The sequence below is a fragment of the Oncorhynchus keta genome, chromosome 10 (assembly GCF_023373465.1).
Source record: "Oncorhynchus keta strain PuntledgeMale-10-30-2019 chromosome 10, Oket_V2, whole genome shotgun sequence".
NCBI lineage: Eukaryota > Metazoa > Chordata > Actinopteri > Salmoniformes > Salmonidae > Oncorhynchus > Oncorhynchus keta.
The window spans coordinates 50,753,284-50,776,280 of record NC_068430.1 but is presented as its reverse complement, the minus strand read 5'-3'; the positions used below and the strand labels follow the sequence as shown (position 1 = coordinate 50,776,280).

General features: G+C 43.1%; 1 protein-coding gene across 4 annotated transcripts in view; it reads left to right on the top strand.

The window, feature by feature from the left end:
• Nucleotides 1–22,134, top strand: part of LOC118388924 (proto-oncogene tyrosine-protein kinase Src-like) — a 36,889-nt gene extending 14,755 nt beyond the window's left edge. For 3 of the 4 annotated variants that reach the window (XM_035778526.1, XM_035778525.1, XM_035778527.2), the window contains 10 exons: nt 765–782; nt 1,295–1,393; nt 2,157–2,260; nt 7,018–7,167; nt 7,616–7,771; nt 11,046–11,225; nt 11,568–11,644; nt 11,872–12,025; nt 20,297–20,428; nt 20,817–22,134. In XM_035778526.1, coding sequence (XP_035634419.1) covers nt 765–782; nt 1,295–1,393; nt 2,157–2,260; nt 7,018–7,167; nt 7,616–7,771; nt 11,046–11,225; nt 11,568–11,644; nt 11,872–12,025; nt 20,297–20,428; nt 20,817–21,025 — 1,279 coding nt within the window. In that variant the 3' untranslated portion in view covers nt 21,026–22,134. The remainder of the gene's footprint in view (nt 1–764; nt 783–1,294; nt 1,394–2,156; nt 2,261–7,017; nt 7,168–7,615; nt 7,772–11,045; nt 11,226–11,567; nt 11,645–11,871; nt 12,026–20,296; nt 20,429–20,816) is intronic. The other variant, XM_035778528.1, reaches the window with a different exon arrangement.
• Nucleotides 22,135–22,997: the final 863 nt, after the last annotated feature.

Genomic DNA, 22,997 nt, shown 5'->3' with positions numbered 1-22,997 from the left:
TGTGCGTGTGTGTGCGCACACACACACACAGTCACAGAGTGCCCACTTATTCATAATTCCTCGTTAGCCAGACAACGTCTGTCCCCTTTCTCTCGACCCCAATCACCTCGGTACAACTTGACTACTAATGCTTTCAGATCTTACATTGACAGCCTTGTCAAGTCATGTTCATTCGGCGCCAAATGAAAGAAAACAAACTAACAGCACTGCCTGTTCTATAAAAATCACACATTTTCATTTTTCTGTTGAAAACCGTAACAGAACATTTTATGTTGTGTGCTCTAATAAACACAACCCAGATTGTAGCCCTTCTAGTGTTGATTGGGTCTAATTGTTAAAAATGTTTTTTTCTTTCGTTTTTTTCCCCCCAAGTCTATGACCTTTCCAAAGCATCTCTTTAAAGGACGCAAGCCAGTTTGTTTCCAAAATCTTTATTTGTTCCTTCACTGGGTATTTTGTTTGCAGCAGGAAAAAATACAAAATACACAAGTACAACAGAGCTGCGTGAAAGACATAACTCATAAGACACTATAGGAAGACATTTAAAATGCATGGTTCAAATACAACCACTTCAGGCCAAGCCATTTTGGAGTTAGGTGCAGATTGGATTTTTTAAAAATGTATTGTTCAATGGTCTGAAATGCTTAAAGTCTTGTCTTGTCTTGTGTGCTGTGCAGTGCTGTTTGCTGCATTTCTCTCCATGTTTTTGATGTTCTTTGCTGTTTCTGTTATTTCCTTCTCTCACGCTTCATGGTTTCTCTTAGGAGAAAGTACAGCTTCAGGTCAGTGAACTAGTCCTTTCTGAGCCCCCCTGTCTTAACTTATCTCGCCACCGTTCCTCTTTCCATTGAACCTGTTTTTCCTCAAAATGTGCACGGAGGTAATATTTGTTAACCCAAGCTACAGCATGTGGAGTAACCAGTCTTATTTTGTTGTTGAGAGAATTACTGGTCGCGACAACCAAACCAAACAATTGTGCTTATGAAGGCAAAGGTGAAAAAGCACAGAATATGGTATAATCAGTCATATTGTGTTCACTTGATATCCCTGTTTTATTAATTCTTATTTAGTCAAGATAGTTAATTTTATTATCCTGTGAGTTTCATGATATGAGCACAGAAATCAGTGTACTACACTTGTTTACTCACGGTGGTGTTTTTAGGCTTTAACCACTGTCAAATAGTCTGTATCTGATGTGAATAACCAGTTAGTACCCTGAATGAACCCAGGGAAGGGTTCTGATTGTCCCAGTCAATAACCCTGTCGTCTCCTCCTCTCCTCTGTCGTGCTACAGGGAAGGGGACTGGTGGCTCGCTCGGTCTCTGACCACCGGAGAAAGCGGTTATATCCCCAGCAACTACGTGGCCCCCTCTGACTCCATCCAGGCAGAAGAGTACCTCAACTTTTATTTCTTCCTGTTTTCTCGCAGATTGCCGTTTATTGTCATGAATCTTGTCCTGGAGGCAGAACTGAGGGATTTCCAATAGATGGGCCAGCTGTATTCAAAATTGGCTAAACTGTAAAAATGTGTGATTTTTTGTTGTTGTTGCTTTTTGTTCTTAATGTAAGGTTAGGCATTAGGTGTAGCAGTGTGGTTAACGTTAGGTTTAAAATCAGACTTTATGACTTTGTGGCTGTGCCAGCTAGTGGTTTGCAAAATTCTCCAAATGGGCAAAAGTAGTGCTTCATAGGGACATTAAAGGGACATTTACCCTTCAAAATCAAAGTTTGTCAGGTGTTTTCAGAGCTGAAAAGTGGTTTTCTGTTGAGAGTACTCCACGTCCGAGGCCATCTGTTTTGTAGATCCAGCTATATGTCACAATCCAAAATTAATGAAAAAGATATGCACCATATTTAAGAACCATATAACATCTTGTTTTTTCTGTGCTTTATTATTATTATTATTATTATTATTATTATTATTATTATTATTATTATTATTATTATTATTATTATTATTATTATTATTTCCATTTATTTGGTTGAGGCATGTAACTGGATCTACACAATCAATAGCACGAAATGGAAACTCTTCTTAACATTACACTGTTTTTGATGTCTGAAAACATGACCACAACTATGACGACGTTCCTTCAAAGCTGCTTAGTGGCAGGTTCTCACTGTTCTTTCTCACTCACTCTGGCCCACATTCGCAGGTGGTATTTTGGGAAGATAACTCGGCGCAACTCGGAGAGGCTCCTTCTGAGTTTACAGAACCGACGAGGAACCTTCCTGGTCCGAGAGAGCGAAACCACTAAAGGTGAGAAGAACCTCTGAGAGAGCGACAGCCATTTTAGACATGGATTAGAAGCACTTTGATTATTGTCAAATTCCTTGTTGACGTTCTCCTTTCTTTTGTGAAGTAGTCCTCTCTAACACAGAATGTACTGACCAAATGCGTGAATAGATACTTTTTGGGTCTTTTTGTCCCGGGGGCCTCTAGTTGTGGATCGGTGGCGTAGGGAGGGGGTTATTTTGGAGGAATTGGGGGAGTGGAGCACCAGTGAATGGAGGGGGTGGGGGGGGTGAATGAATCACACAAGCAGAGCTAAGTCACCGTGCGAGGGTGCTGGATTTCCTCTGGCTATAAAATCTCTGCGTGCACACACGCACACACACACAGTCACACACAGGGGGAGGGTCTAGGGAAAGGATTTACAGCGTAGGGTGCTTTAGATTCCATTCTGCAGGGCATAGAGCTCATGTTCTAGGGTATAGAGTTCATATGGTGTAGCGTGTAGTTTGGTCTGTAGGCATGGTGTATGCTGGTGTGTGTGTGTGTGTGTGTGTGTGTGTGTGTGTGTGTGTGTGTGTGTGTGTGTGTGTGTGTGTGTGTGTGTGTGTGTGTGTGTGTGTGTGTGTGTGTGTGTGTGTGTGTGTGTGTGTGTGTAGGGCTTGTGTTGTAGTGGGGATGATCTATGCCATAGTGTTGAGGGTGCAAGTATACTAATGTGCACTAATATTTTAGAGAGAAAGGCTTGTTTTGTAGTATTTATGCCATCGGGTGTATGGTGCATGCAGAAGTGTGCAGGGTTCATGCTTTTAGAGCACTTGTTAAACTCCAGTCCTCGAAGGCTGATTGTCTGCAGGTTTTCACTCCTTCATTGTACTTGCTTTTAATATTTACAGTCATTGATTAGTGACCTCCCCTCATCTGGTTGTCTAGGTCTTAATTGGAAACAAATTGAAGACCGGATTGGAATTGAGTTTGACTCCCCTGCTTTAGAGGGTAGAGTAGGGTTGCATGCTCTAAGTAGTGTGCTTCATTCCTTCAGTCCTGGCTCAGGGGGTACTGTTAAAGCATGGTGCTGGCAACATTAGTCTTGCCGCCGGTTTGATCTGAAGTCCGGAGAGCATGATGATACTTAATTTCATTACTGTTTTGATTCCCACATCGGCCACATACACGGAGTGCACAAAACAGTAGGAATACCTGCTCATTCCACCACATAGACTGACCAGGTGAAAGCTATGATCCTTTTTGATGTCACCTGTTAAATACTCTTCAATCAGTGCAGATGAAGGGGGAGATACAGGTTAAATAAGGATTTTTAAGCGTTGAGACATGGATGTGTGTGTGTGTGTGTGCCATTCAGAGGGTGAATTGGCAAGACAACATATTAAAGTGCCTTTAAATGGGGTATGGTATTAGGTGCCAGGCGCACTGGTTTGAGTGTGAAGAACTGCAACGCTGCTGGGTTTTTCCCGCTCAACAGTTTCCCATGTGTATAAGAAATGGTCCAAACCCAATGGACATCCAGCCAACTTGACACAACTGTGGGGAAGCATTTGAGTCAACATGGGCCAGCATCCCTGTGGAACGCTTTTGACACCTTGTAGAGTCCATGCCCCGATGAATTTAGGCTGTTCTGAGGGCAAAAGGAGGTGCCACTCAATATTAGGAAGGTGTTCCACTTTTGTTGTGCACCCAGTGTATTCTGTACATGTTTATTAGGTACACCACCCCGTTCACAAATCTTTCGCTCCTACAGACAGTGATGCACCTGGCCAGGGCTTGCTATATAAAGCAGGCGGACAGGCATTGAGGCATTCAGTTACTGTTCGGTTGAACGTTAGAATGGGCAAAACTCGTGACCTAAACGACTTTGAGCAGTGGAGGATCCTCAGAGGATCCTCCTGCGTTCTAGTAGTTATGTTGACTATGACGTTAATATGGTGACAACGATGCAGGCTGTGTGTGGCGGTTATGATACGAAGGTTTGGCTTGGAAAGTGTTTTTTCGCCTGGTCACAGAAAGCTGATGTGTCGTGCACTGAAATCTATAAGAGATGGGAATGGTGAGAGGAGGAGAGCACGTAGATGCGGAAGAAGGAATTATACAACGAACAAAGGGATCATGCTGTTTGTATGTGGCTGCAAACAGAACAATACAGGGTGAAAAAACATACATGAATTTGCCCAATAGAAACTCTTGTTTTCAACTGTTGGACTAATGATTACACCCTAGATCGGCTAGATGCAGGCAAGAGTGTGCAAGGCGGTATCGAATGTGTCAATGTCTGTCCCCTTGATTACTCAAATTTCTCTAAACCAGTGCACTTACATTGTAAACTTTAATTCATAGGCTAGGTTGTAGCAACCTCATGATGTGTATATGGAAAGTATTATGTCGTAGCATAAACCTGTCGATGTTACATTGAGCTGGGTGAATGGAATATGAATGACAGTCATCCAATATACATTAATAGAAATAAGGCCGTGTTCATAAAATAATATTGTATACACAGTAGCAGTCAAAAGTTTGTACACACCTACTCATTCAAGGATTTTTCTTTATTTGTACTATTTTCTACATTGTAGAATAGTAGTGAAGACATCAAAACTATGAAATAACACATATGGAATCGTGTAGTAACCAAAGAAGTGTTAAACAAATTCTTCAAAATTAGTCACCCTTTGCGTTGATGACAGCATTGCACACTCTTGGCATTCTCACAACCAGCTTCGTGAGGAATGCTTTTCCAACGGTCTTGAAGGAGATCCCACATATGCTGAGCACCTGTTGGCTGCTTTTCCTTCACTCTTGCGGTCCAACTCATCCCAAACCATATCAATTGGGTTGAGGTCGGGTGATTGTGGAGGCCAGGTCATCTGATGCAGCATCATCATTCTCCTTCTTGGTCAAATAGCCCTTACACAGCCCGGAGGTGTGTTTTTTGGTCATTGTCCTGTTGTAAATCAAATGGTAGTCCCACTCAGTGCAAACAGATGGCATGGTGTATCGCTACAGAATGCTGTGGTAGCTATGCTGGTTAGTGTGCCTTGAATTCTAAATAAATCACAGATGGTGTCACCAGCAAAGCACCCGGTGGGAACCACACGTGCGGATATCATCCGTTCACCTATTCTGCGTCTCGCAAAGACACTGCAGTTGGAACTAAAAATCTCAAATTTGGATTAGTTTCCCGATTGACTGACCTTCATGTCTTAAAGTAATGATGGACTATTGTTTCTCTTTGCTTATTTGATCTGTTCTTGCCATAATATGGACTTAGTCTTTTACCAAACTAATTAAGAAGGAAATCAATTCCACAAATGAACTGAAATGCTTTCCAGGTGACGACCTCATGAAGCTGGTTGAGAAAATGCCAAGAGTGTGCAAAGCTGTCATCAACGCAAAGGGTGGCTACTTTGAAGAATCTCAAATAGAAAATATATTTGTTTTCACACTTTTTTTGTTTACTACATGATTCCATATGTGTTATTTCACAGTTTTGATCTCTTCACTATTATTCTACAATGTAGAAAATAGTAGTAATAAAGAAAAACCCTTGAATGAGGAGGTGTGTTCAAACTTTTGACTGGTACTGTATATTAAATGCCAACGACCGCCACTGAATCGACAGTGCCAGACTCGCCGGTTTCAGTATCTCTGAAACGGCTGGCCTCTTGGACTCTTGGATGCACGACAGTGTCTATGATTTACTGAGAATGGTTACAAAACAACATCCAGTCATCTGTAGTCCTGAGGTTGAAGGAGAATGTCAGGAATTGTGCAAGCTAACAGGCGGGCCACAAACAGGCAAATAACGGTGCAGTACAACAGTGGTGTGTAGGACAGCATCTCGGAATGTACAACTCGTTGGGCCTTGTTATGAATGGGCTATTGCAGTAGACTACCACACCGGGTTCCACTCTATCAGCTAAAAACAAAAACAAACAAAAAAGTAGCTCCGGTGGGCACGTGATCACCAACACTGGACAATTGAGCAGTGGAAAAACATTGCCTGGTCTGCAGAATCCCATTTCCTGTGGCATCGTTCTGATGGCAGAGTAAGGATTTGGCGTAAGTAGCATCCATGGCCCCATCCTGCCTGGCACACGTTAGGGCCCTCGATACCAATTGAGTAATATTTCCGTGCCCCAACATTTTTTAGCTATTCCAGGGGCAAAAGATGGTCCAACCCGGTAATAGATGGGTGTAACTAATAAACTTGATCCCAGGAAGAGCTAATGGGGATCCATAATAAATACAAAACTGGCCACTGACTGTATATGTCACTGTTAAAGTTGACAGTTCTTTAAGTGGCTTTGGATAAAAGTCTCTTTTTATAATGACTATTTTACATTGTAACATGCAAGTGTCTCACAATTGAAGTGTATGGGAAGTGCGTAATCAGAATTTGCTCTTCGTATGCACTCACCATGGATTCTACAGGTAGTGGTACAGCTGTGAGTGCTGACTGTTGATTGTGTTTTAGTGATTTATAAAGGCGTAGGGAGTGGAGTTTCACAGTTGCATGTTGTTAGAAATAACGATAGAGCACAGTGCTATTGAGGCTTACCCTCTGTACTGGTTGTAGTGTACAAGTTGTTTTTAGCATCAGCCGTTCCAAATTCATGTTGTTCTATTATTGTTTCTTATGTACTTGTGGCTGTGCAATGAATTTCTCTGCTGGGACAATATCGTTTCAATTCAATTGAATTTGTTGTGACCCATCCCTCGTTACACACACACACTTTGTAATTATTTTCTAATTCTATTTTTATGAACAGGAGCCTATTGCCTGTCCGTGTTGGACTATGACAACACTAAAGGCCTCAACGTCAAACACTACAAGATACGCAAGCTAGACAGCGGAGGTTTCTATATCACCTCACGCACCCAGTTCAGCAGTCTGCAGCAGCTGGTCTTCCACTATCGCAGTAAGTAACACATTATAATCACATTTGTGACACCTTTGCCACTTACTTACAAAAAATCCTATTATACAGAGAGTAACACCAAACTTGAATTGAATGTTTTTGTATTTATTTGTCCATGTACTATAATATGCATGTCAAGGTCATGATTGGGGCAATTGTCATTCTGTTTTCCAACTACTGTAAACGTATATGTAAATACATACTTTTTCTTACATGGTATGCAGTGTCTTTGTCAAGCATATTGATCATGCGTCAAAGTGAAACAGACATTGCTCAATAACTCAATAAGAATATCCAACAGATTGGCACATCTGACTATTATCAGAAATGTCTCGCAGAAAACTCTGCTTCTACTGCCTAATGTGGATAGTGCTAGCAAGGGTGGACAGTGCTAAATGTCTAGGTGGTAACAATATGCCTCTTTCTATCATTCCCTACCTAACCCCAGAGCATGCAGACGGGCTGTGCCACTGTCTGACGGAGGTGTGTCCCGTGCTGAAGCCTCAGACCCAGGGCCTGGCCCGCGATGCCTGGGAAATCCCACGGGAATCGCTCCACCTCGACCTCAAACTGGGCCAGGGCTGTTTTGGAGAGGTCTGGATGGGTAAGATGCGCGTGCACACATTAGCTCTTTACGGATGTATTTGTATCTGCATTTAATCCACCAAAAAGGATTGATTTGATCAAATGCAGAGAACACGCTTGGGAAGAAACACCCATTCTAAGCCTATCTTGCCTATCTAGACTGATTAATCATGTAACCATAATTACTAGGAAGTCGGCGCACCAAGGAAAAATATTCAGATTACAAAATTATCATTTCCTAAAATAACTTTTCAGATATTGTATCTGATCAATTAGTCTTCGAATTAATTAATTATTTACTTTACCTCACGTTAGTCTCATTACAAATGTCTGCACGAACCCAGTCTTCACTATGAGTCATCCGTACATCAATTGTCTTAAATAATTTATTTATTACTAAGTAATTCACAGAAATGCATAAACAAACAAACAAACAAGGTAAATGTGGTTACATGAAATGAGAATGTGCCCTAGTGGGCTAAACCGGCATGGCGGCTTGTTAGACAAAAGGGGAAGTGGGGGTTGACTAAGAAGTCACTACAAAGTGATAATTATAAAAATTGAAATGCTAATCCTTTACACATGAACGCTCACTCATTCGGGAACAACTGAAATCAATATATATATTTAAGCTCAGTGTGTCGTCTTAATCGCTGGTGAAAACTTTGGTTCTTTTGTAGAATTGTCCGTCTCTCTCCCTCTCTCTCTCTCTGTCGTGGTTATAGTGGTTAGTTCAGAGTGAAATTCATTCGTTTTGTTATAGAATGGATGTTTCGGCGGTTGTCGTTCTTTGCGTTCAATGATACCGAATTCCTAGCTGCAGACTAGTAATTCATATCAAAGACTTGTTCTTATTCTGTCGGTATTGATAGTCTGAGAGTTTAACCACGTGGTATGGTTAAAATATTCAGCAATGGTCTACAACCTTTGTCCCCTCATAATGGAGAAAAACATGGTCTCCAACCTTTAGCGATCACGTAATTGAGGTAAGCTCGGTCTGCTGATCGAAAACCCGAGTGGGATTTTATTCGAGAATGGCAAAAAAGGGCTGTCCTATGATGTCTGACCCTAACTGGGCTCGGGGGCGGTCCTCTGATTTAGTTAACTCCAATCCCCTTTTTGAGTTTTCCTTCATTAAACAGTCCAAAATCATATTACACACTTTAACAAACAGTATCATACTCAATCATTCATCTTATATAACAATTACATGTAAATCTCATATCTGAGGCTATTATATAAACAGCGTTATGGTAATGTGGCCACACCGTCTCCCATGAGCTTCCCCAAGTTGTGACAAACAGACCAGTTCGTAGCTGGATTCTTCACCGATCTTTTATACTTTCTCCGGAACATGAAATTTGTTCGTACCTCAAGTTCTGTGAGGTGGAAGGATTTCCTTTGTTCTCCATGAAAACCTACTCTCTCTATACTGTGTGGCCATGTGGCAGGGTCTTCTCGGGAATTCATGACCTCTCTGACCACAGCAACCTAGTTGAAGGAGGCAAGGGGGAGGCAGGGAGAGGGGGATGGGGCTTGCTATACCCAAAGAGGCCAACGTCATGACAGCGCACTACAGCAATGCTGGACACTGTTTAAAAATCGATTTATGCTTGATCCGGCAATGCGGTCGGAAGGCCTAGGATGGATGTGGTGACACAATTGCGTAACCTCCGGCTTGTCTTTGTAACAATGCGGAGGGCTCCGTGTAAATCTGCATTGATATTAAGGAAGTTGTCAAGGAAGTGAGTTTGTGTTTGTACAGGACATACTGCCCCCACCTACCATCAACCATTCATGTCAATGTGGAGCTATATGGAGCCCTTCGCATTGTTACACAATTTGGCAGGCTCATGGCAATGAGGTACAGAACTTGATTTGGCCGCCAGAGGCTCCGCAATTGCTGCCCAACCTCCATACGGAGCCTCCGGACCGCATAAATGGGCTTTTATTGTTACTGCTTTTACAGTAAGTTCTGAGTGGGTAGAAGCTTGCCAGCTCAATAAAGTGCCCAAAAATGCACACTGGCCATATACTGTTACATGGAGTGTCATGGTATCGTGTTGGGTGTCGTGACAACTATGAATGCTATGCCCAAATGTAAAGCAAGTGCCGTGCTAAGAATGTTCAACTCTGTGGTACAGAGTTACAGCCCTTTAGTAGAGCCTGTGAAATCTGGGGTGTAATATTTCCTCTTTGCGAAGGGTATTACTCAAGCTCCGTCATTCAGTTTTCAGAGACGTTAAAAAAAACATAGCAGGTTACAAAGTAGCGCTCTGTCGCTACGTTTTGATGTTTGGGTTGTTTCTTGTCAGGGACTGGTCCAAATTCACGTTTTGCCATCCCCATCGAGCCAGCTAACTAGCTGTGTGAGAGTACTTGACTCCGTTCACTGAGGGTTAGTGCTATCCTGGATCCTTGGGATGTCCCTTCGCTAAACCCTAACCCATACCCTAACAATAACCCTTACCTTACCTAACCCAAACCTTAACCCTTACTGTAACCATTTTTTATTTCTACTTCAATGGGGTAGGGACGTCCCAAGGAACCCGGATAGCAAGGATCATTCACTGAAGCAACACTTGGGGCGAGAGGCAGCGCTGTGCCAGCGGCAAATGTTATGATTGATGCTTTTCCTTTTAAATGTTGTGATTTAATGTTTTTCCTTTTAAGTGACAACTACCAGAATTCTGTGGCTTTACAGCCCTACAATCGATGAAAACATGGCTAAATACCAATACATTGAAAATGTGTCCTATGTCGTTGTTTTCCAGCTTGCTAGCATGAGGCAGCTCAGTCTTCAGATACAATTTTTTTTGTTGTTGCTGGAATCAGTGCAGTTTATCCTCCTTTCACAAGAGTAACACAGTTTTTCCATTTTAAAAAAGCGTGTCTTTCTTGTGCTCTTACATGAATGCTCTTTCCTCAAATAACAAAAATCTGCTTTCCGAGTACCTTTTTGAAGGGCTGTTTTAAGCACAATCATACAGATTTGTAAAAAAAAAAAAAAATCCAACTATAGTAATAAAAGTATCGGCAGATATATCGGTTATTGTGAATATTTTAATTCTAAAAACAATCGGTGTCGGATCCAAAAATAGCATATCTGTCAGGCTCTACTTTTCATTCCAATTTCATGTATTTCACCTATAACTTCATATAAGAAGTGTGTGGTTGCTTGTGGCAGAAACGTGCGCCTGTCCCACGGGTTGTCTGGGTCGCCAAGAGAAATAATGTACTCCTTTAGCTACGTTGGCTATGGTTTCTAACCTATAGCTTTTGTGTTTCCACAGGGAAGTGGAACGGTACAACGCGGGTGGCCATCAAGACCCTGAAGACAGGCACCATGTCCCCAGAGGCCTTCCTCCAGGAGGCGCAGGTCATGAAGAAGCTGAGACACGAGAAACTGGTGCAGCTCTACGCTGTGGTGTCTGAGGAACCCATCTACATCGTCACTGAATACATGACCCAAGGTAACTGTAGACCACACACATCATCATTATTATCAGTATGGCTGTCCATCGTTTCCAAAAATAACGTTGCTTCCAGGGATGGGTTGTAGAACAGATGTGGCTACCACTATTGTTACAAACACACACATTATCACGTAGGTATTGCACTATGTAGGGAATAGGGTGCCACGTAATCATAATCATCACTTACTTAGTACATGAGACACACACACTTCATCATCACTGACTACAGTGGACAATGGTTCAAGCTGGCATGTGCATGCTCACACACATCATGTTCTTGTGTTCCCTCCCTCCTGCCTTCTCTCTCTCATTAAGCTGATAACACTGTCGCTCCCACAGGTAGCCTGTTGGACTTCCTCAAAGGTGACACGGGCAAGCTGCTACGTCTACCCCAGCTAGTGGATATGGCATCTCAGGTGGGACATTCAGTGCAATGTTGATTATACCTTTTCATGTAATTCTATTATTTAAGTCAATTTAAGTTATTTTGCCATCTTCTTTTGTTCCCCTCCTTATCCCCCCGATTGTCCCTCTTTCTGCTGTATCTATTCTTCCTCTCACTTTTTATCCTTTTCCCTCTATCCATTCTCATCCTCTAACTCTCTCTCTCTCATTTCATCTCATTTCCCCTCTACTCTTCCAGATTGCAGCAGGGATGGCATACGTAGAGAGGATGAACTACGTCCACAGAGACCTCAGGGCTGCCAACATCCTCGTAGGAGACAACCTGGTGTGTAAAGTGGCCGACTTCGGCCTGGCCCGCCTCATAGAGGACAACGAGTACACTGCCAGACAAGGTAAGGCTTCAGTCCATGTCAAATCTGTAGTTGTGTGTTCTAAACCTGGCTTTGAAGGACCCGTGTTTAACCTGGTTTTCCTTCCAACTGGTCTCTATGTATAAAGTGGCCAATTTCCCCTCCTCTTAGAGGATAATGTTTACACTGCCAGACAGAGTAAGGCTCTGGTCCGGGTCCAATATCTCTAGGTACGTGAACTGACATTGTGATTCCAGGACAACCTCTCCCTCAACGTCAGCAAAACAAAGGAGTTGATTGTTGACTTCAGGAAGCAAAGGCATCGACATCAATGAGACTGGAATAGAGACTACAGTTTTAAGTTCCTCTGCTTCCACATCACCAAGAACTTGACATGGACCAACAACATCACCACTCTTATCAAGAGGGCACAACGGTGCTTCTACTTCCTAAGGCAGCTGGAAAAATGTGTCATGCCACCCCCGGGTACTCTCCTAATACTACCGCTGCACCATCGAGAGTGTCCTGACCGGTTGCATCACGGCCTGGTGCGGAAATTGCTCCGTCCACGAATACAAGGTCCTCCAGCAGGTGGTGAAGACGACCCAGTGTGGCCGTGTTCCCACCCATCCAGGACATCTACTTGAAACAGTGCCTGCAGCATCATCAAGGACTCCACACACCCCAGCCACGAGCTGTTCACTCCCTTACTTTTAGGCAGACGGTATCGGAGAATGAGATCTTATACCAACAGGCTCAGAGAGTTTATCTACAAGCCGTCATACTGCTTGTAGCGGATTTCGAATAGCCGTGGGAAAAGCAGTTGCGAGATTGAGACACACATCCACAATCCAATTAGAAACCCTAGAATTCAAATGAAACCGAAGACTTCATGAATACAACTTAAAACAATTTATTTGTAGAATCCATAATGATAAGTGCAAGGTAAACAAATGTTCTAATATTCCAGGTAAACTAAAAAGATCAAGGTAAAACATGTGTGGTTCAAATGTATGCCAACTCGGTATCCCAAACATTTTTCACCCCTGGTAGGCCTTCCTTCTGAAATGACTGCAACACTTAACATTGAGCTGCAGTTATTTTAACGTGGTTGGCAAGGAATAAGTTAGTCCTAAATATTTCTAAAACTAAACGCATTGTATGTGGGACAAATCATTCACTAAATCTTGTAATAAATAATGTGCTTGGAGTTACCCTGGATTGTAAACTGTCATGGTCCAAACATATTGATACAACAGTAGCTAAGATGGGGAGAAGTAGGTCCATTATAAGGCACTGCTCTGCCTTCTTGACAGCACTGTCAACAAGGCAGGTCCTACAGGCCCTAGTTTTGTCACACCTGGACTACTGTTCAATCGTATGGTCAAGTGCCACAAAAAAAGGACTTGGTTCAGAACAGGGCAGTACGGCTGGCCTTTGGATGTACTCAGAGAGCTAATATTAATAATATGCATGTGTGCTAGTAGCATTAGTCTGGTTTGAACCTGCTCTTTGAGTTGCTTGGACATTAGCACCATCTATGAGTATTAGTGGCTGCTGCTGTGGCTGCTGTGCTTGTCGGCAGAGGTGGCACCAAGGAATTCCAAGTCCCAAGTCAAGACGGGTAAATCCGAGTCAAGTCTCAAGTCAAGACCGCCAAGTATCAATTCAAGTCCTAAACTTTGTGTTTCGAGTCCTAAACAAGTCATAATGTGCTCTTCACCTAAATGTAATACCATTTCATATTTAACAAGAGTAATAGTATATACAATTTATGTAAATCATGAAGGCTTTTAAAAATATATATTTATTACTTTCCAAATAAACTTTATATTTCCATGGAAATGCATGGGTAGCCATGAGAAAGACCCATCAAAATGACGACAAAAACAAAATATTGTAGTGCTCTCTATCTCTCTCTCTCCAGATATACTCTAGACACCTAAAACAATCCTGCCATTCAATAATTTATTAAAAGGTACATCAAAACAACAGACACTGAACTTCAGGTAGGCCTACAATTTCAACACTGGCCTGAATGTCTGAGAAGAAAATACAGATCCCAAAGATGGGAGATAAAACCTGAACATGTAGACTAGATGTATAATGCATAAACAGTTTCATTTTTTCCCTCTTTATCTAAGGGCCCGCAAAAGACCAAATTCGATGAAAGTCTGTCAGTCATTTGTGCACGATGAGGCCGCGGTATGATTCCACCATGGCTGAAGACATGCTCCACCGGAGCACTGGAGGCAGGCACTGCCAAGACGCTGATGGCCACTCGGGACAGTGAAGGAAGAGCCTTCCTGTTCATTGCCCAAAACAACAGGGCATTCTGTCCTTCGCATATGTCAAGGTAGTGACTTAGCTATAGTGCTGGAGAGGTCCCAACAGCTTTCTTCTGCCTCTTACAGTATGCTGCAAACAGCCCTTCTTCTTGTCCAAGACTATGATCCTCTCGCTCTTCCTCATCAACAAGAGGCACAGCTTGTTCAGTCCCTGTAGCATCTTGCAGAATCAGTTCTGGCAAAACATGTAAAAGCATAGCATAAACAAAAAGGCCGGTATTAGAGTATTGATGATGCAGTGGGTTAAACTGAAAAAGTATTATTGTTGCAGTCAATTGGATTTAATTATGAGAAAAAAGTTACATGAAACTCAATATTTACCTTTAACTCTTTGTGCCACCTCCTCCTTGACCTCCTCCTTGACCAGCACATGGTGCTCCACCCACATCAGAGAAAAAGCCGGATCCAAGGCAGCTGCATTGAGGTAGACTGGATCTGAAAAGGGGGCAGTGATTCCGTCTTGTGTCCTGGCCATTTTCACATTGATGAAGATTCCAAGAAATCTTTTGTTCAGGGATGCCTGGATACTTCTGACCAGGCCACTCAGGAAATGGACTTGAGGCATCTGCTGCTCCAGGTGGTGATTCAGGGACAGGACCGAGGGAACAACAGAACTGCTTGTGACTATCTTCTCCAAACTGTGTCATACCTGTTGCTTCTCCAAATGGCTTCAGGATGTCCACCAACTCCTTCAACTTATTCCACTCCCGTACTGTGAACAACAACTCCTTGTGCCCAGCCTTTTTCACAGCAGCAGGGATGCCTCTTTCCCCAAATTAAGCCTCAAACACCTCTTTGAATGTTGTGCTTGTATGTAGCAGTGAGCTGATTTTTGATAACTTTGAAAGAGAAGGAGTCATCACTTTTTGTTTCTTTCAAGCCATCTCCCACCACCAGCTGGAGAGTGTGGGCAAAACACCACAAGCGCTGTTTTTTTGCAATAGCAGCATCCACTGTTTGCTGGTCTTCCAGGGTTAGGTCATTCCAGAGCTCTGGGTCATCAAGGTGATCTTGGTCATGTACTTCATCTTCTTGTTAAATGGGGAAGCGCACGGTGAATGCTTTTCTCATGTTGGCAGCATTGTCACTAATGATATCGTCCAATTTATCTTTAATGCTGTACTCACCACATATGGCCTCAAATTGCTCACAGATTCTTTCGGCCGTGTTTGCGCCTTTGAAGCGGACACAGGCCAAGAGATTGGACTTGCGCTGTATCCTCTCTCCATCTTTCTCCGTACAGTGCACAGTGACACCAAGGAACCCCCTCATCGTTCGGTCGGAAACCAAATGTCCACTGTGACTGAAACATGGTCTGTGTTGCTCAACTGAGTTTTCAGTTTTGAATATCTCTCTGTAGCGAGGTTCTCTACTTTTGATGTCAATGTTCTGTGATACACTGGGCTGTACTTACTATCAGCCACTGACAGAAAGTGCCGAAAACTCTTGTTTTCCACAATAGACAGAGGCAAGTTGCAATCGATAACCAAGTCGGACAGTATTGCATTGCTGCCCTACACGGGTCTCCATGAACTGTGAGATTGGAGACTGTTGCGGTTCACTTGTGACACTTTTGTTCATCTGTAATTGTTCAAATCTGTAAGCTTATAAAAAAAATAATTTAGCGGGGCAGTAGCACAATCTTGGAAGTTGGAAGTTGTTGCGCCTCCATCTGTAATTTTCTTCCCACACGTTTTGCAAATTACAATACGTTTTTTGTTGACTTCAGCGTAGTCTGTATATCAGAAAATTGTCATTTTGGGTATAATTTTTCCGGTTAGCTCAATCTGAATTCACCCGCCGACTTTCCTCTGCACTGCCATGCGCAAATTCTTCTCTGCTGGCACAATTTGATTGTGCAAATCAAACTTTAATCCGTTAAATGAAGAGTTGATGCGCAGTTTTATTCTAAAACTGTTAAGAAGCCTTTTTGTCCTAGACTTGGCACTCCGGTACCCCTTGCCATGCGGTAGTAGAGAGAACAGTCTATGACTGTGGTGGCTGGGGTCTTTGACAATTCTTAGGGCCTTTCTCTGACGCTGCCTGGTGTAGAGGTCCTGGATGGCAGGCAGCTTTACCCCAGTGATGTACTGGGCCATACGCACTACCCTCTGCACGCACTACCCTCAGAGGCCGAGCAATTGCTGTACCAGGCAGTGATGCAACCATTCAGGATGCTCTCGATGTTGCAGCTGTAGAACTTTTTGTGGATCTCAGGACCCATGTCAAATCTTTTTAGCTTCCTGAGGGGGAATAGGCTTTGTCGTGCCCTCTTCACGACTATCTTGGTGTGTTTGGACCATTCTAGTTTGTTGTTGATGTGGACACCAAGGAACTTGAAGCTCTCAACCTGCTCCACTACAGCCCCATCGATGAGAATCGGTCCTCCTTTTCCTGTAGTCCACAATCATCTCCTGAGCCACAATCAACCATCTCCACAATCAAGCTGCAGCCAGCTCAGCTTCCATTTCCACCAATTCCTTTTTTTGCCTTGTTGTGTTTCTTCCATATAAAGGGCATGTTTTATTTTTTTTTAAACTGCAGCTTTAGCTTTCAAAGCGGCGTGCTCAGCCTGTGCTTTCATTCTAGCACTGGATGCCCTTGATGTTGAGGTGGATGCATCTGACTTTTTTGATACAGCAGATACTGTCATGTGGACCAATGGCAAACAAAGGTTACAATATTCCAGGTAAATGGAAAAAGATCAAGATAAAAAAATGTTTATGCCAACCCGGTTTCCCACCAAATGTCAATTATACCAGTATGTGGCCATCTGGGCGGGCCCACCTGTAGCACCAACTAATTGAGGCTAGAGGGCGTAGTTGACCTATTTCTAATTCAAATCATAGGACCATAATAAGACCACAAAACCAAATAATGCATACACCATACCTCTATATAGAAATGACATATTATATTCTAAATGAGTGATATCATCAAATAAACAAATATTTTGATAAATGAAAAATGAAATGAAAACTGAAAAAAATGAACTGGCTCCAACACTACTGAACACTTGAACTGGAATGATCACCTGGACTTACTTGCCACACACAAACACAAATACATTCAAGTTACACACACACATCACAATTGCTGCTACCAGACTCTCATTTACTACTACTCATACTGCTCAATATAAAACACCCGCCAATCCCCCCTTTCTCTGATAAATGTGTAAATATTGTACTATAAATTGTGCCTCCCTGTATTATACTAACATATTTATTATATTCTACTGAGCCATTTACTTTGTTCGTATTCTGATCTTTTATTATTGTTGCATTGTCGAGAAAGAGCTTGAAACAATGAAACTCTGCATGTTGTCTTGCCTGACTCACGCCTCTCCCTTGAGATGAATGATCTAGCCTAGGTTACCCCTGCTTCAGGCCTAATACCTACAGCTGTTGCCCTCCCAGCCCAGTTCCGATCCCAGCAACCCGCTGATACCAGTCACAGCTGGAGTTTTATTAAAAACCACTCAGTGGGGCGTCCAGCTCTGAGGTAGGGCGACCCGTAGTTTGTCAGGGTCTCTGAAGGCTATAAGACCAGGGGAAATGGAGTGGTGAGTATGCTTTCTCCTCTCAACAACTTATCATTTTAATAAGTACCTTAGTTTTACACCCACGAGTGCGCGTCACAAACCCTTCACCCGTGGAGTTACGCACTATAATGGGACCGAGTGTCCCACGAGACGAACAAGGTAATGTCATCGTGTCATGCCTTAGACTAACGTCCTAAGACATTTCTCATACACACCCCAAGCATGGACCCACACCGGTAACAAAGGGAGGAAACTCTCCGGGCTATTTCGGTCAGTGGCCTCTCAAGAGGAAACGTGTTTATTCAAGCAAAGCCCTTTACAGAGAGTCTACTTATCTATCCTATGGATATCCTAGCTCCCAACCGTGAGGAAACCCAATCCTGATCCTCCTAAAGGAAAATACAAATGATATGGTAATTTCCCTGTGGGTTAAAAGCAGAGGCTACAAACAGCAATTAATGCTAAGAGTAAAAAATGCCCCAAAAAGAGAGAGGTTTTCTAGAAAAAAGGCTCTGCAGAAAAAGCAAAAATGCTGCCACTATCTTCGGTGACAATGGTGATGGTTTGGATAGACTGGGGGCTGCTTCCTCCTTCCTCTGCTGGCTGCGATGTCTCTCAGCTCTCTCCCTCCTGTTCCTCTTCCCATCATGTTGACTCTCCATCTTCTTGGATTCCTACTCTCTCCATCCCAGAGCCTGTTGTAGCTCTGCAGGCGTGAGAGTTACATCCATCCCATGGTTCACGACGATGTTCCCTTTTAACCTGTCTCTCCACTCAGGGGAGTTTCCCAGTGCTTGGAAGGCAGCCACTGTGCATCCTTTATTTAAAGGGGGAGATCAAGCTGATCAAGGCCAATTTCTATCTTGCCCTGTTTATCAAATTTTGAAAAACTTGTCAATAATCAACTGACTGGCTTTCTTGATGTCTATAGTATTCTCTCTGGTATGCAATCTGCTTTCCACTCAGGTAATGGATTTGTCACTGCAACCTTAAAGGTCCTACATTATTTCACCACTGCACTTGACTCTAAGCAATGTTGTGCTGCTGTTTTAATTGACTCGGACAAATCGTTTGATTACGGTAGACCATTCCATTCTTGTGGGTCGGCTAAGAAATATTGGTGTTTCTGAGGGGACTTTGGCCTGGTTTGCTAACTACCTATCTCAGAGTCCAATGTGTAAAGTCAGAACATCTGCTGTCTCAGCCACTACCTGTCAGCAAGGGAGTACCCTAAGACTCGATTCTAAGCCCCACGCTCTTCGCAGTTTACACCAACAACATAAATCAGGCAGTAGGAAGCTCTCTCATCCATTTATATGCAGATGATACAGTCTTATATTCCGCTGGCCCCACCCCGGGTTTTGTGTTAAACGCTCTACAAAAAAGCTTTGTTAGTGTCCAGCAAGCTTTCTCTGCCCTTAACTTTGTCTTAACACCTCCAAAACACAAGCTGCAGGCGAAGGTTAAATCTAGACTTTGTTTCCTTTATTTACATTTACATTTCCTTTATCTATTGTAATCGCTTGTCTTTCACCCTGGCTGCCAAACTAACCCTGATCCCAGGCTGTATCACAACCGGCCGTGATCGGGAGTCCCATAGGGCGGTGCACAATTGGCCCAGTGTCGTCCTTGTTAGGGTTTGGCCGGTGTAGGCTGTCATTGTAAAACACTCATCCCTGGGTTGCTCCTCTTTTCAGTTTGCTGCAGCTAGTGACTGGAACGAGCTGCAAAAAACACTCAAACTGCCCAGTTTTTATCTCCATCTGACACTTGTGGCTGCTTCGAGTAATCTATTGTTGTCTACATTTTTGCACTTCATGCTATTGTCCGTGCCTAGCAGCGTTTGTACTGTTTGTGCTGCTGTCATGTTGTGCTGTTGTCATGTTGTGCTGCTGTCAAGTTGTGCTGCTGTCATGTTGTGCTGCGGCCATGTTGTCTTAGGTCTCACTTTATGTAGTGTTGTGGTGTCTCTCTTGTCCTAAAGTTTGTTTTGTTATTTTTAATACCAGCTCCTGTCCCCACAGGGGGCCTTTTCCTCTTGGTAGGCCGTCATTGTAAATAAGAACGTGTTATTAATTGACTTGCCTAAAACATTAAAATACTAAACCTGGTTTTCATTCCAACTGGTCTCTTGATGACTCACTCTGTGACTTCAGTGGTTGTAATGAAGGGGCTAAATAACATGCAGTGAAAGGAAAAATGTATTTCGCAACCAGACAACTGGAAATGAGCAAAATACAACGACAAAAGTAAGCCACGTCTTCCATTTTCAGCAGACTGTAGAGGCTTAAACCTTGTTTTAGGAAAAATGACTTTTTATTGATTTCTTTGAGTTAAAAGCACGGATATTTTGGCTTACCGTAGTCAAAGGTACATTGATAAAAGACCATGAGTCATCAATTCAAATTTTTGTTTCCCCAGGAGCCAAGTTCCCCATTAAGTGGACGGCGCCAGAGGCTGCCCTCTACGGCCGCTTCACCATCAAGTCAGATGTCTGGTCATTTGGGGTCCTGCTCACTGAACTCGCCACCAAAGGCAGAGTACCATATCCAGGTACCATTTACATTCCTTTATGAAACAATTCTAAAGGTAGTCCCACACTCTATAGGTATAAAACACCAATATTTCGACACACAATGCCTTCTTCAGGGTTCCATAGACTTTGACTAAACAATAGCGTAAGATTAGCCTTTACATACAATTGCACTGAGAAGTGAACGGAAAGGGCAGGGTTTGTATGTTCCGTGTGCTTATTATAGTATTCACAAAAGAAGGGTTTGCATTAAAATATATTGTTTTTAGCTATAATTAGATATTTTTGGGGGCTCGTTGCAGATTCAGAATATGCCCTAGAAAAGTTGTACAAATGGCTCTTTAAAACAATTCAGAAAATCTTGATAGACAAATGCGGTCTCCCCTCCCCCCCACCCCCTCCCTTCAGGCATGGTGAACCGGGAGGTGCTGGAGCAGGTGGAGCGCGGATACCGGATGCCCTGTCCCGGCGAGTGCCCGAGCTCAATGCACGAGCTCATGCTCATCTGCTGGAGGAAGGATGCCGAGGAGAGGCCCACCTTCGAGTACCTCCAGGGCTTCCTGGAAGATTACTTTACCTCCACCGAGCCCCAGTACCAGCCTGGGGAGAACCTATAGGTCTCAGGGACATCGGTCCCACCACGGGACCACATGGGTGGACTTGCCCACTTTAAACACTGATCAAGGGACAGTTTTGCATTATTTCCTCCCTGTAATGGTTAAGGATGGTTTAGGATTGGGGAGAGAGGATGAGCTGATCCTAGATCTTTGGTTATTAGTGGCTTCTAACCTGGAGCTTTTGGGGGAAGTGGGAAGCGTTGGTAATAACTGATCCCAAGACAGTATCATTTTCTCCACTAAAAGTTAAGGTTAGGATTGGAGGAGAGGAAGCTCGTTCTAAATCTGTATCTAGGGGAAACTTCACCCCGGAGAACCCTAAGGGAGGACGGAGGATAATGAGATGGGGCATGGCCATTGTTTTGACCCTCCCTCTCTGTCCTAGTACCCTTCTTCTCAAAGGCTCTGTCCGGATTCCTTCACGCTTCTCCCAAAGTGTGCACTACCTGTCAAGCACTGGCTAGACTAGAGGAAGTCTCCCCAATTGTTGAAATCGGTTTGGAGAATCTAGATGCAGCCATAGCGCCACAGCATCTGTCCTCTCCACCTCCTCTTTTTGCAGAGCACTGCCAACGTGGCATAAGTGCCATCTGTCTATTGTCCCTCTCTCTTGTGTGAGCCAAATGGCACCCTATTCCTTATACAGTGCACTACTCTTGACCAGAGCCCTATAGACCCTCGTCAAAAGTAGTACACTAGGGCTCTGGTACACTAGTAGGTAATACGGTGCCATTTAGGACTCAACCTCTCTGTGTGTGTTTCGCTCTATCTCTTTGTTTATCTATCTCTATCTCTCTCTCTTCCTATTTCCTCCTCTCTATATCTCTCCAGTATTCTCAAGTGCTGCTTACTCCAGGTCATCAGGTGTCTCCAAAACAAATGTCACATTTTTTTTTAAAGGTTTTTCTTTGTTTGTCTTATTTTCTGTTGTTTTTACGGATTCTACTTTCTTCCTGTGTCCATGTCAATAAAACTGTCAGTTGTAAAGCTCCCAGACAATTTCACGTGAAACCATTTGGAAGACAGCTTTATATTATACCCATAGAAGTGACGTCAAGGATACTCAGCGTTAATACAGACTCACACTAGTAAAAAATGTCCACATTGTCCCTGCCTGTTTCAGTCCGTTTTATTCTGTTTGGTACCTATTGAACACAGCCCTGTTTTTTGGTGCAATCACCCTGAGATTATTGAGGCTCGGTCGTACAATCATTTGAAACCTGTTGATAAGGATCCAAAACTTAAATTCTTAAATGCATTCCTATTTAGGGGTTTTATGGGAATGAACAATACATTTATGATAAAAACATTAAAATTAATATAAGCTTTGAGCCAATCGGATATGAAGGATAGCATTCATGCACAATTAGTTAAATCTTTGTGAAACAAATCTGGCACTACAATCTATGCATGTCTTAATCCCTTACAAATCTTAACATTACAACAATCCTTTATAGGCAATCCTTCAATTACTACAATCTTTCATATTCAGAAAGACGGGTGGAGAATTTAAACACTTTTCACACTATTGTGCTGACCCAAACTGTACTGCTTCTAACTGTACTGTGCTGGCTTTGGATATTTTATTTTGATATTGTCCTTTCCAGCACGCTTCCAGACACTATGGTGGATGTGGAACCAGTCCAGCGCAGTACTGCTCAGGTGATGGTCATAGGTTAGGTTTAAAGGTAGATGGCAACAACCACTGTCCGACTTACACCAGGGAACAATCCCTCCATCAGTGCTCAGACTTTCCGCAATAGACTGAGAGAGGCTGGACTGAGGGCTTGTAGGCCTGTTGTAAGGCAAGTCCTCACCAGACATCACCGGCAACAATGTCGCCTATGAGCACAAACCCACCGTTGCTGGACCAGACAGGACTGGCAAAAAAAGTGCTCTTCACTGATGAGTTGCGTTTTTGTCTCACCAGGGGTGTTGGTCAGATTCGCATTTATCGTCGAAGGAATGAGTG